Raw genomic sequence first — 13,858 nt, forward strand, 5'->3', positions numbered from 1 at the left:
ATACTCATGACCCCCAGGTAATTAAGCCTCTCAGGAGATTTTACTGATGGCAAACCAGCAGACCATGAATGGGCATGAATTTACATGCGGGAAGGGGCACCACAGACTTCCTATGATCATGGACCAGCCTGACACCCACTCCTGACATGGTCACAACCATGTGTGGTTGCCTGGGGGCGCGTCCGCTCCTGAATAGCGCTACTTACCTCCGAGAGGATTAGAAGATTAGGCTCGAGTTTATAATTGTAGCAATATTAGATCCTCAAAGTCTGCATAGCTCAAGGAGGAATGTAGGTGGATGCTGTCTGAAGCTCTCACCTGAAATATCACTAAGCATTTCTTTAAATCTCTACACACTCATGTCATCAGTGAGGTGTGTTTAGGAGTGACAAGAGGGAGCTTGGTTAGCCCTTATATGACACTTATCTTAAAGACTACTTAGCTAATTCATCATTTCCTTAGGACTAAAGATATGTCATAACAGCTAAGCCAATGTATATTTGTCCATGACTGCTTAAAGCCAATATAATTCTGAACACAGCTATCAATCTATGCACCATGAGCAACACATCTGATAAATTTAACCCTGTCTTTCAAGCGCCATAGTAATCTGTGAATTGACCTTGATTCTTACCAGTTTGTTTAGAATACGGCATTGTTTGACAATTCATTTTACAAAGATATCTAAGGTTTAGATTAATTTTGAACTCTTCATTTTAAGTATTTGATTAGGCAAACCTTGTGACTTGTTGCCCTGGTGATACTATTGTCTTTATTTTTTCGTGGAACAATTAAGGTACCATTTTAGCTCTACATTATTTTCCTCAATTTAAATGAAAATTGTGAAAACTTTTGAAGATGGCACTGACAGTGTGAATGTTTGCCCACAGTGAATAGCACAAGGATACACTGATAGCACAGCCATGAGACCAGGCTGAGTAGTACGTATTAAGATTCTGCACAGAACAGGTATACTGGCCACATGTGTAGAGGCAGCACTTAGGGCAGGTGCTTCCCCTGCTAAAATTACTAACCCAGCCTTGAAAAGTTGGAAATTCACTTATCCTGGACCACTTCTCATTCTGTTTTGCTGTTTAGAGCCTGTAGACTGTCACTTTTTGAGGAGTGACCTGAAAAAAATGCTTATAGTATAAACTTGGAAGAAACAAGGACCATTGTGGTTGAAAGCATATTGTGCTTCCAGGCAGGACCTGGCAACAAGGTAGATGAGGGCTTCGGCAGTGAGGCCTCTGCTGTGCTCCAGCCTACCTGAGTTCTGGGATCAAAGTCCACAGCCTGTGTATGTGTGACGCCTCTTGTTCTGCTTCTTCATTTGAAGGCAGAGAAAAGCCATCCGAGCAGCTTATCGTGCTCTTGGAGCTGACAACCCCACAGAGATGGGAGGTGGTCTTCTGTTCTGTGTAATAGTGCAGAACACTGAGAGCTTTTTTTTGTCGAGGAGCTGTATTTTTGCTTCTGGGAGAGCATGACAGGTACTCATTACTGCCCAGTGTGCTGCTTTGAACAGCTATGGTAATTGCCCAGCCCTGCCTCATTGGCATCTGTCCTGCTCACAGCATTTCTTCCACCCAAACAGTCGGTAATAACCTGCAATTGAAAGCATGGCGGTGACTCCGTGATACCTCCGTGATACCACCACGATACCAGCCAAGCAAAGGAACAGCTACAGAAGCAGCCACTTAATTGCTTCATAATAGTCATTGCACTTCAGTTTATCTAATTGTCTTTATTATAGGTTGCCAATTCAGCAACTTTTCTTTATTTAATCAGCTGTTTTGCTAATATTTTCTTAAAACACTTCCTTCCAGAACGTCTGAGGCTCACAGGGTAACTTACCCAGCAGAGAGGTGGATGCACTGATGTACCGCTGGTTGTAGTGAACTCCACAGGAAAATAAGATCTCGTTCATTTCTGCAAGGTTTTATGCAGAACATTTCTTGTGTTTTCCTGATCAGCTACAACTGCTTTTCAAGCAAAAGTGCATTTCCATGCAGTTCCATCATGCTGTGACTTTTTTGTTTTTGACAATGTGGTATGAAGTTATTGTGAGGGCTGCATTATCATCAGTAGGATATCATGAGGATATTCTGTTTCCATAGCAGCTGATAGTATTTCTTCACTATCCCACAACACCAGCTTGTGTTTCTTAGGAAAATATTCCCAAGTTTTTCAGTATTTTCTTTGCACCTCTCCTCTTTATCAAAAAGGTGCCCTAGTTAAAAGTCCCAGCTTGACTCTGCAAAAAAAGGACTATAGCATATACATTGTGAAAGTCACTTAAATAGTTAAATGTGTGTCACAGCAGGGCTTTTTGCCACTAGGTAGGCAGGGTGCTCCCTTTCAAAATGCTGGACTTTCTACTTGCCATTTGCACTGGAATGAATATTGACAGTCCTGTCCCTGAGACTAGAATAGTTTTGGGGAAAGCATTCCTTGTCTGAAATACAATTTGAGCAGTATTTTATTATACTGTGACCCTGTGAGTATACAATCAGGAGGGACTCCTGGGATTTATTTCAGCTGATTATGGAACACAGAGCAGAATACAGCCAGTGACCTCTGTAAATGATCACATATTTGACTTTTGGATAAGAAGTCATCTAGTCATAAATGATTTATCTAAAAGATTCTATCTGATCTAAGACTAAGCTTCACTCAGCTGCATTAGCAAAGCATGTAACAATTTATAAATTTCACATACTGTAGTACTTTAGAAAATATATTTACATTTTATATTCTTTACATATATCTGGACCGGATTTTGAAAGCTAATTCAAAGCAAAATCAGATTTTTAAAATATTTGTTAAAAAGCCCTTCCTAAAAATCTGGTATTCATTTTAAGATTATATCCTGTATTTAATAAGAATTGTTAATATTGTCTGTGTAGCATAATTACAAAACTGTACTAAGACGTGGCACTCAAAAGAAGTGTCCTTTTCATTTTCATTCCTGTGGTGCAAGTAGGATGCGCATAACATCAAAACTATCTCTTCAATTGCCATTTTGTTTGTAACATGGTTTAAGGCAGCGACTTTGAAATGTTTTGAATATGCAAATAGGAAGAAATTTAGCACAATAAAAACATCTGATTTTTTAAATTTGTCCCATTCCTCTGATGTTTGACCTTCCTGAAAGTACTAGGCTATCACACATCAAGGCAGCATTCCTTTCATATGAATTGCTCAATTCAAGTATCATCTCATTTACTTTATTTTCAGACTGCAGTTTAATGTCTGTGTTGCTAAGTAATCTAAATTCTTCTCAGAACTCGCTATGGTGTCAAGGTCCAACAAAGCAGCTACAGAAAATGCCCCTTCAGTGCAATTTCTCACTAATCAGAGTTTAACAAACGTGCATGCATCACAATTTGTATTTGGAACTTCAAAGGTGAGAGGGAAAAATAATCATTGAGCCAAACTGATTAGGCAAGTGAACTCTGAAAAAAACAGCATTTCTAAACAACCTATTTTAGTATTTCCTGATTTTCCTGATTCTTTGGGACACTAATGATGGCAACCTAATGTATATTAGGAATATTTTATAAGGTTTTCTATATTTCAGTCTCTATCGTGCAAGCTGCTGCTTATATTCAAATCCCACAGCAAGCAGAGGAAGGAGAGCCATTTCATATTGCACAGAATAGGACCCATAGGTAAGCCAAGTCTGAAGCGTGTGTTTCATTTCAGACAGTCTTACCTTAGGTGCCTCCTACCTCGTGCAAAGTCCTCTGTGCACCCCCAAAGATGGCAAAGTAGCCGAAGAATCACAGGATTCCTTCAGAAAGAAGTTTTCAGAGACTGCATATGGCACTTCTGCATGAGGGAATTTAGAGTTAAAAAATGTGCAAAGCCCTACAGAAAGTGGAAAAATCAGTCCTGTACACCCCTATGGCTGCAACAGAGAAGAGCAGAGTGGCAGCAAAGCATAAACATTTTAACCGAAAAAATTCCCTGTGATGTATGTAGAGAAGAGATGTGGAGAAGGATTGCTATGAAAAGGTATCAGTATGACTTTGAGCATTCACATTACCCCAAAAGCATTTATAATTGATTTTAGGACCCACGTCCTGTAAAAACTTGCTCATGTGAGTAGTTGAATTCTTCTGTGAGCTACCTGGCCAATTACAGCCAAAAATGCCAAGCACTGGTATGGCCCTTATTCACTTGAGAAGGACTGTCGGTAATTCCTTCTGACTTCGGTAGCGTTACTCATGGAAACAGGGTGCCACTCCTGCTCTCTGATTTTAAATTCTTAACCTGTTTCAAAGAAGCTAATGAATACAATAACATTTATAGTCAGATTAGTAAACAGTTCTCTGTATTTTAGCAGAATAACTATATCCAGTGCAGTATGCTTCACATAGAAGGATCGTGAGATATTTCAATTAATTTACCTACCAATTGCAATAACCGATGGTAATCTTGAAGAAAAATTAAGAATACCTGCACAACACTCAGGTCTGAAGAGGAGGATTCCACTGAAATATTCATGTTCTTGTGACCAAGAACAAATTCCTTATCATATGAGCTGGACAGGTCTTTTCCAGTAGTTTTCAGACCTTGATGTTTTATTGACCAAACTCCTTGCTTTAGACTTGAGCTCATGTTCTCCGAGGAAGTACAAGTGGTAATTATGCAAGTCTTTCCTTCCCTGTCATAGGCAACATTCACAAGGGAGATTTACAACCTTCAGCTTTCAGATACGGAGACTGGTGGTTTAACTTCAGTGAGAATATCTCTGACATGGTGAACGGAATCAGAATTGGAACAAATCCTCTAGAAACTGGCTACCTGGACAGCCCTGGGAATTAGTTGTTACAGGTGTTTTTCCTCTTCTTCTTTTTCCTGTAGTAATCCCAACTGAAAGATCGGTCAGAATTTCTTTTGTTTTAGAAAGCAGACTCCTCAGATATAATGCATTTTACTCCCTGAGGCAATAGCAAATCTATCTATAGCAAAAGCAAACTAACCTATAGACTGAATGATACTTATTCAACCGTAACAAATACCATGAGATAAGTGACCGTAATGTAGAGACACTGTAATGACAGTCTATCTTAAGAGTTGGTAGGAACAGAGTGCTGACCTAGAAACACAGTCAGGACAACTATAAACAAAATACATTGTCATACAAAATACATTGTCAGGCAGTTTGTTCATCTGAATTACATTTAGCTCAAATTCTGATATATGGAGGAAATGGTTTGGCCCCATGCTCCTGTAAATGTACACATATGCTCTAGAAAGAAGCAAGTGGGGCACAATCAGAAACTTACTTTTAATCAATAGTCTCAGTTCACTTCAGTAAAATTTGGATTAGTCCCTTAATGCACACCCTTATCATGACAACAATCCTGCGTTGGCACGTTTGATTGATCTAAGACTGGAGAAGGTTGAGAGGGCAGGAGAATTATGCAGGAGGAATATGGCTGGTCCATAATGACCGCATTTCTGTGACTCTTAGTGGATTGTAATAAGGATCTTTTTATTAAAACAAAACAAAACAAAATAAAACTGTAAGAGCTCCAGGGCAGATCTGTGTTCTCTTTTGGCCTGTGTTAACCTCTAGCCAAAATCTGGCCACTTAAAAAAAAAATGTACTTCAGCTGTTTTTCTTTATTTTTAGAAGTTTAAAATGAAATATAAAGCCCATAATAAAATGCATATGAGGACACAAATGAATAGACTTGAGAACTATGTTAAGAACTACCCAACCATATAGGTCTTCATTAACAAGGGTGTTCTCCTCACAAAATTCAGAAAATGCTCTTATTCGCTTGTATGCATGTTGTTGTTCATGATATTATTTATTTCTATGGTAACCAAAGCAGTAAATACAGCAATATTAGACAACAATAATCAAGAAAAAAAACTTATTGCAAAAGAAGACAACTAAGAGCCAAAACAGAGGTGTTTAGATGATGGTGTAATTTGCTATAATAACTGTTTAGCCACATAGTTGGCAAGCCCTGGATAACTCACTTATGAGTAATCAATTGTCCAAATTACATTAAAATAAAAAATAGTTAGTATGGTACATTATCATGCATTCTGCACAGATACTTCCTTTCTATTGATTTTCCCATGACAAGAAGACTTCGTACTGAACTCAGGTTAACTGTGGATTGGTGCTTATTTCTCTTGTGCAGCCTCTTGAAGGTTGGTTAGATGATGTGGAGCCACACATCATCAGTTCTTCGCTATCTGGAGCTATCTAACTTCCTTGTGCAGCCTCCCACTCGCCTCTCGGCTGTCTGCTCCATCTGGAGGGAGCTGGCTGCTCTCCTCCAGCCCCGGCCCCCTGAGCGCAAGGCAGCCTGCAGCTGCCAGAACATCTGCCGTCTCCTGGCCTCGCTGGGGTGAGGACCAAAAGCGTGGCCTTTGTAAAGTTGGACAGTCGCCTCCATTAGAAACTGGACGAGTTCAAAGTTCTTGGTTTTGTCCTGAGACTTGTAGCTACGCCGGAATATATGGTATAACTATCGGTAATGCAAATTCAAGTGCACATTTCAAAGGGATATATGCATTTTCTTTAGGATGCGCTGGCATTTTGCCTGCTCCTCCCCTGCGTCTGTGGTGATCTGGTTTTAGAGCAGTCTCATTCTGAAGGCAGAGTCACTTTGAAGAGCAAAAAGTGGAAGGAATGTAAAACCAAACAAAATCAGTACTCGATTCGGCAATTGCATCCATCAAGGCTGGGCTCTCAACCTCTCAATGGGGCTACTGCTGCACCAGTGCCTCCAGGCCATACAAAATCTGTAGTGATGGGTCTTAGGCTACTCCTGGTGAAGGCAGAGGGTGCCTCTTGTTTGAAAAGGTGCATTTGAAAAAGGTGTCCTGTTTGAAAAGGCAGGAGCATGAAATAACGTCACTCTGATCTCACAGGAAGAAAATCCGTACAGCAGCCCCACATCAGCCATCCTTTTCATATATGGGTCAAATCATGCCCCGGTGACGTGCAGGGCTCCCACTGACTTCATAATGGGAAATGTATTACTTATTTAGAGCTGACTTGGCTTTCTTTAGAATTATTTAATACATTAATTATTAAAAGTTTCGTGGGTTGGAGAAGCAATATCAACAGGTGAAATACAGTCATGCAGTTCTTTGACCCTCTGTTTTGTACTTTCTGACAGGTTTCTGCACAGCGCAGGACACAGCGTGCGTAATTAGCGCCGCTCTTTCAGGATCAAATCCTGGACCTGGAGCACAGTGTGACCAACCAGGAGATGCAGCAGGTGTTCTGCAATTATTTTTGTACAACTCATGCTGGCACAGAGCTGTTTGGGGCTCTCGGAGTGTGTCTGAATTGACACGTTGGCTTGAAATGCAAGCCGACACATGGCTTCATCCCCTGAATGTCCCACCCTGCTTACACGGTTGCTTGCTGAAACCTCGAGCTACTTTGGCTTAAGTCCGGAGTGAACAAATAGGCTCTCTTAGGAAGAAACTTCAAGCTCAGGAGAGGTTGACTCTTATTCAGGCTCTCTCCTATAGGGCTGGAGGAGCTCTTGACTGTATGAACTCAAACTTAACTTGAGGTGAGACGTTCCTGCAGCCAGAGCTGCCCTCTGGGGAGCTCCCCTCCCCTGAGGCACCCAGCAGACACACACACACTGGTCTTGCCCCTTCCCCTGGGGACCTCACAGCCCCTTTCTACAGAGGAAAGAGGGGACTCCTTGCTGAAAACAGTCTTACAGAAAATGGGGTCAAGAGCCTTTTACGGTTTCCCCAAATCCACTGCCGTCCTCCTGTATGTCCTTAGAATGACGCATTGGCACGTACTGTCCCCTTCACCGCGCAGGGAGGCAGGAGCTGCCTTTAAAGCAGGAAGTGATTAACGCCGAAAATAGAGTAAAAAATGCATGTTTCCAATGGGGGGGGCGGGGGGTCCCCTAATCCGGACACTGCCTGAATACAGAACAAGACCATTCTGAAAAATTGTGCACGTCTAGAAAGAAGATAGAAGCAATTGCTACTCAATTTATAGTATTACAACTCAAAGCTAAGTAGGCATAAGTAGAATACACAATAAATGTGTATTTAGCTGTAGTTAAAAGTGAAACTTAATATCCTATGTTAGTACATAGTACTCTCTTACCAAGAAAAGTAATTTATAGGTAAAGAAACAGAGCTTAAAACTAAGAGACTGTGTGTTTTTAAATAACCTAAGTAAAATGCATACTTACTTACCTTTTATTCTCCTGCTGTGTGTGCCCTGAGCTGGTCCAGGGAGTTCTATGAGGTAAGAAATTCCTGTTCAACAAAAGTTCCTTTTCTAAAAAAAGTGAACATAATGGAAACGGGGAACCACTTACCAGGCAGCTGAAAAAGGAGCTGACTGTGCAGAGAATTTCACACCTTATGGCTTTTGGTCAGTAAAGTACATAAACAAAATGTAATTTTCTATGCAATTACACAGGGTCACACAAGAATATTATGTTTTAGAAACCCACTCAAAAGCATATTGCTCTCTAAGAGCCCGATCCGGAAAATGGTTCCTCACTTTACTAAAGTCGCTCATAAGCATTTCTGGGAGTGGGGCCTGGGAGACATTTTCCTTTTTATGCTTTCTTAAACAGTTTATGTGATAGTAACAACAGAAAGATAAATTACTTTGAATGGTAGCAATTAGAGAAATAAGGAGCGTGATAGATTTACCATGTGGAAAACATCTCTCACACATTTTCTTGCAGTCATTAAACCTATTTTTAATGACCCAACACTGATTTCAGAAAGAAACAAAGTTTATTTGATGAATATAAACAAGCTGATCAACACTAAATACTTCCCATACACATGATAACAATGTTATGAACTCTAAATACCTTGGTACTTTACACTTCTACTAGACATTAAAGTACAATGACTGTCTAATACATGCCCACTGGTAATTTCTAGGAATTCCTTAGTTTCATATCAATGTCCTTAACCACATATCAATATCACAATCCAGAACATGCCACTCACTTGAAAAAATTATTACAAGAAGCACTATCAAATGAGGATCTAAGGTAAATAGGGAATACTGACCCATTGCTGCAGAACGTCACATTCAAACATCACCCTACACACACAAAAAAAACATTGCAGATATAGTTTGTGTCAACACATCTGAGGTCTTTTCATAAACACTGTTTAAAAAGTAAATTGAAACCCACTTTCAAATGAAAGTCAATGTGCAGGTACGTGCATACCGGATACACAAAATTCATTAAATACAAAATTCATACTGTACATTTAAATGAAAGAAAGAATGTGCAGTACAAGACTGATCTCACATTAAAATAATGATCATTATCTTAAATGTTAACCAAAAGTTGGTTTGCTTCTTTACACTTAGAGGGGGAAACAAACCTACCAAACTTTGCTCAAATAAAATATTTCCCAACATCACAGTGTTTATTGTAAACCCCGAGATTCTATTTTAGTATATGAAAAGATTTTCTCCAAACATCATAGAGTATCACATGAAATGAAAAGAAAAAAAACAAGAAAGAAAAAAGCAATGTTAGACAAAATTTTCCTCTGTAGGGGCTAACTTGTAGGCCCTGATAAAAGTTTAGATCAATACTCTTACCAACATGAGTGGAGCAAAAATGCCCCTAAAATAATATCTGTGACAAAATTGGCACATACATATAAATATCTAACTATACAGCTTTGTATCTGTGACCCTATTTCCCCCCTAGTTTATTTCCTACTTCAAGTATTCAGTTGCAGAGTTAAGGTAAAGACCTGATTGTAAGAGACACAGACGATTGTCCCCTACTGCGACAACAAATTTGTCATGAGAAACTAGTTTTGTTGTCTGAGTTTCCAAGTGCAACATTTGTCATATGTGCTAAATATACTCCCAAAAGCTTTGCTGTTTCAAAAACAAAGATCTAAAATGCCATTGATAGTTAAAGGACAAACTTTTTAAACATGAATGAAATTTGGATTATCTATGCTATACTAATTCTATACGTTTTACTCTATTTACTGAAGACAGTAGCATCCAGCAGGACTCCTGCTCGAATAAATTGCTCTTTGATTGCACCAAGAATTATGGTACAAATAAATAAAATATAATCTCTAGACAATAATTTTAAAGGGGTTACTATGTATGGCTCATGTAGGATGTTTAGGGTTAATTGCACCACAGGTTCCAAAAATAATTTTTCTAAATTCAGTGCAAGACTTTAGGAGTATCCATTTAGATTTCTCTTTTTTACAGCAGCAAAGAAAAACTACTAAGGATTAAGGCCACCCATGCTTAAATTTATTGTTTGTCCTTTAAAAATGCAGATATTCTCTTCACACTCCCATCAGCATGGAAGCATTTCTTCCATGGACAAAAGATGCCTCAATAAAACAGCCAAACATTTGCACATGTTTGCCAGACTGACTGAAAATGTTCATGGAGTCATAAGGATCCTCTCCTTGAGAAGTGGTAGAGATTTGACTATCAGTTATATTCTCTCACTGAATGTAAGGATTCCACATTTTTATTTTTCCTTGCATGTGCTTTAAATTTATTTTACTAGATACATTTTGTTGATACAAACAGCCTTTAAGTGCTATTTGTTCATTGGTATTTTCTTCTTCAACATCTAAGATTCGTTGGGATCCATGTTGGAGACTGTTTTTCAATGTAGAAAACAATAACAAACAGTTCCTCGTTTACAGGAGACCTAGTGCATATACTGTATTCACAGCAATCTTATCTTTATTTTTGTTTTTTTTAAAGAGTCCCAGCTTTTATTGTTGAAAACCTGTATGCATTTGGATGGTAAAAGGTTGATACATCCTTGTGTATATGTCCATATATATATATATGTACATATGTATTTATATATGCCTCAAGCTTTTACCATCCAGGAATAAATACATCTTGTAAATAATCTTATATTTATGCTCAAATTAGATGTCCTATGCATTGTCAGAGACACACACCATATTTTCATAAAGCTAATCTTTGTCATCAGTTATTAGTACCAAAAATTGATTTCATTTCCAACCTGGCCCAGAGCTTAATACTGGTTATACTATCAAAGTTTTTTGGGTTTTGTTTTGTTTTGTTTTTTTACTTATTATTATTGTATCAGTAGATATAAGAAAACAGAGGAGGGTAAAGGCTTGGGTTTTATTATTTGGAAAAGCCCACATCTAACTGGGGGTAAGATTAATGCCAACACCCTTATATAGCATTTTACTAATACCTCTTTGATAATCTAGTGCAATAGAAGTGATACTTTAGAATAGACTAGGTAAAATCGGCAAATGCAGATACCACACCTAAGAGAATCTGAATTACTTATTGAAATCAACATCAATTTACCAAAAATTAGTTAAATAAGCTGTTTAACTGAACTGCATTAAAGAATAATATTCTGAACAGATGGTTTCTTTGTGAAAACAGAATAACTTGCAAGACCCATTAAAGACAGAAATGAAGCTCTTATAATTTCTGCTTGAGTCTCCTTCATTATTTTCCAAAGTATTTAATTTCATAGTAGACTACAAAAAATAACGGAGAAAATGCCAATTAATGCAGCATTTCATTAGATAGCAACCTTAGCTTTTATTTTCTGCATCTGCGATCTTCTCCAGGGTATCGTGATCATGTTTGGAGATCCAGTGCAATAGATTATCATCGTTACCTTCCAGTGCTACATTTTTTTCTTCCTCTTTTGCTAGTTCCTCTGACAGCTGTAACAAAGGAACAAAATATTCCAATTAGTAACATGATTGAAGCATACAAAACATCCTAGTTCTCATCTAATCAAGCTTCTCATAGACATCAGTGGATATATTGCTTTTCTAGGGACTACGGACTACGTGAGGATTTAAACTTGATTTGAACCCACTTATTATGTTCACAGGGTGGCAATTAGTTTTACAGCTGATTTGTATGACAGGATTCCCCCTAAATGGGAAAGATTTTAAATTCCAAAGATGTGAAATTCTATTGTGCTTGTGATTCTGTAAATGGTGAGTTTTCTGCTCATATCTATAAGTACAGTAGGTTTGAAGTGGAAACCCTATTAGCAAAACTAAATATTTTTATTTGGAAACCAAATGAATCATCCATTTATTTCCACCCAGTTCCATGGCGGGTGAGGGAATATGTAATACCTCTAGCAACTCTCCAGGACTGAAGGTACTGAAAGCAACATTTTATTGTTATATTTTAAGCACTTTAAGTCCACTTGAATTTACAAAACAGTAGAGAAAGGTTTTATGGATACAAGAACCTCAGATTTATAAAAGGTAAAATATACAACAATCTGTTACGCGTTTTTCAGCCACGCAGTCACTAATCAATGACTGTTGCTTTTCATGGCTTGGCTGGCATTGCTGAAACCCCGGGGACGACACGAGGCGAGTGGTGTAAGCCCCAGTCAGTCAGTGGAGTCTTCCTGCCTTCCACGGGCTTTGGATGAGGCTCTGTGCCTGCTTGTAAGTGACAATGAATGATTTTTATTGTTACACTAGTTCTGTTGCAAGCAAATGGCACAGTATTCTTGAACAGAGAGCAGTGAATTAGTCTTATTCACATTATCTGTATATCAGATGAGTGGGAGGAATTAAATGATTCCTTTACAGGGCAGTTGTTCATTTATCTACTGACTTTGTTTCTAGAAAAGGGGAAATGCATTACGTATGGGATTCTTCGTTATTGACCTTGCATTTACGTAACCTTAAGAGTTTCTAAAACATCCAATTTTATGAAAAAGAAATTGCCATAGAATGCTTACACTTTTGTATACAGCTGAAAAATTGTTGTTTTGAAAATAGTACTACTTGACTAAAATGCCCCTTTAAATTTTAGAAGCTGATATTTATCAGAGTAATTATGCTGCGAGTAAAGTGAAACGCTGTTAACAGAATAAACTTGCAAATGATTTTAAATCCCTATTTTCAAGTTCATGTCTGTGTGGCAAGTACATATAATGGTTTATATAATACAAACTTAGATGAACAGTTTTACTTTTCCAAGAGGAGGTTGGTACAATTCTTCTGGTTAAAACACTTAGGGAGTAATCCAAAGCCCGCTGAAATGTGGAAAGGTTCCCACTGATTTTAACAGGTTTTGGATCTGGCCCTTGAATGAAGGAAAAATGACTTCTGCAGAGCTGGAAAGCCAGGGAGTTCCTAAAGTAGATCATGTTACTAGTTCTGGCACATAAAATCTTTGCAAACTTTTTATGAAAACCGTTAAGTCAGAGCATGCATTACGTTTCGTGAACTGTGCATAGCTCCCATTCTTTTGTGTGCTGAGTATTTCTTAATCATCATTCAAAGAGATATACAGGCATAGGAAGCACCCATATAAATTAATGAGGAGAGTACATTCCAGAAACCGCAGCACAAAAATGTCTATATTTTTTAACATGTTTGCTAAAACATAATCACAGCAAATCTTCAATATACTTGATATTTTACAAGCTGAAGTTCCTTTGCAATTAAAGCTCATTTATGGTCTTAAAAATAAGAACCCAGAATAAAGTGTCCAATCTGGGGAACAGCAACAAATCACAAAATACAATCTCTCTCTGGCTTGCTCCCCACATTTTCATTGGGGTTTTAGTATAGAATGAAACCCCCTGAATAAATCCCACCCACTTAATCAACCCACCCATTCATCAGGAAACCATCTATGTATTGGAAGTGTAACAAAAACTTGTTCACCACAGGTAGGAAATGCAAAGTATTTCTCAAGTCAGTCAAATAAATATAGAAAAGGATATTGCTGTCAGATACCAACTGAGGTTGAGTAAATTAAATTTATATTTGTTTCTTCAATGCTGTACTTGGTATAGGTCACTGAACCTCTCAAACAGAAATACAA

General features: G+C 38.2%; 1 protein-coding gene across 1 annotated transcript in view; it reads right to left on the bottom strand.

Moving 5' to 3' along the window:
- Nucleotides 1-11,580: 11,580 nt before the first annotated feature.
- Nucleotides 11,581-13,858, bottom strand: part of ERC2 (ELKS/RAB6-interacting/CAST family member 2) — a 499,899-nt gene continuing 497,621 nt past the window's right edge. The window contains exon 19 of the mRNA XM_059823475.1: nucleotides 11,581-11,715. Coding sequence (XP_059679458.1) covers nucleotides 11,581-11,715 — 135 coding nt within the window. The remainder of the gene's footprint in view (nucleotides 11,716-13,858) is intronic.

Source organism: Gavia stellata, chromosome 12 (genome assembly GCF_030936135.1).
Source record: "Gavia stellata isolate bGavSte3 chromosome 12, bGavSte3.hap2, whole genome shotgun sequence".
In the NCBI taxonomy this organism is placed as follows: Eukaryota; Metazoa; Chordata; class Aves; order Gaviiformes; family Gaviidae; genus Gavia; species Gavia stellata.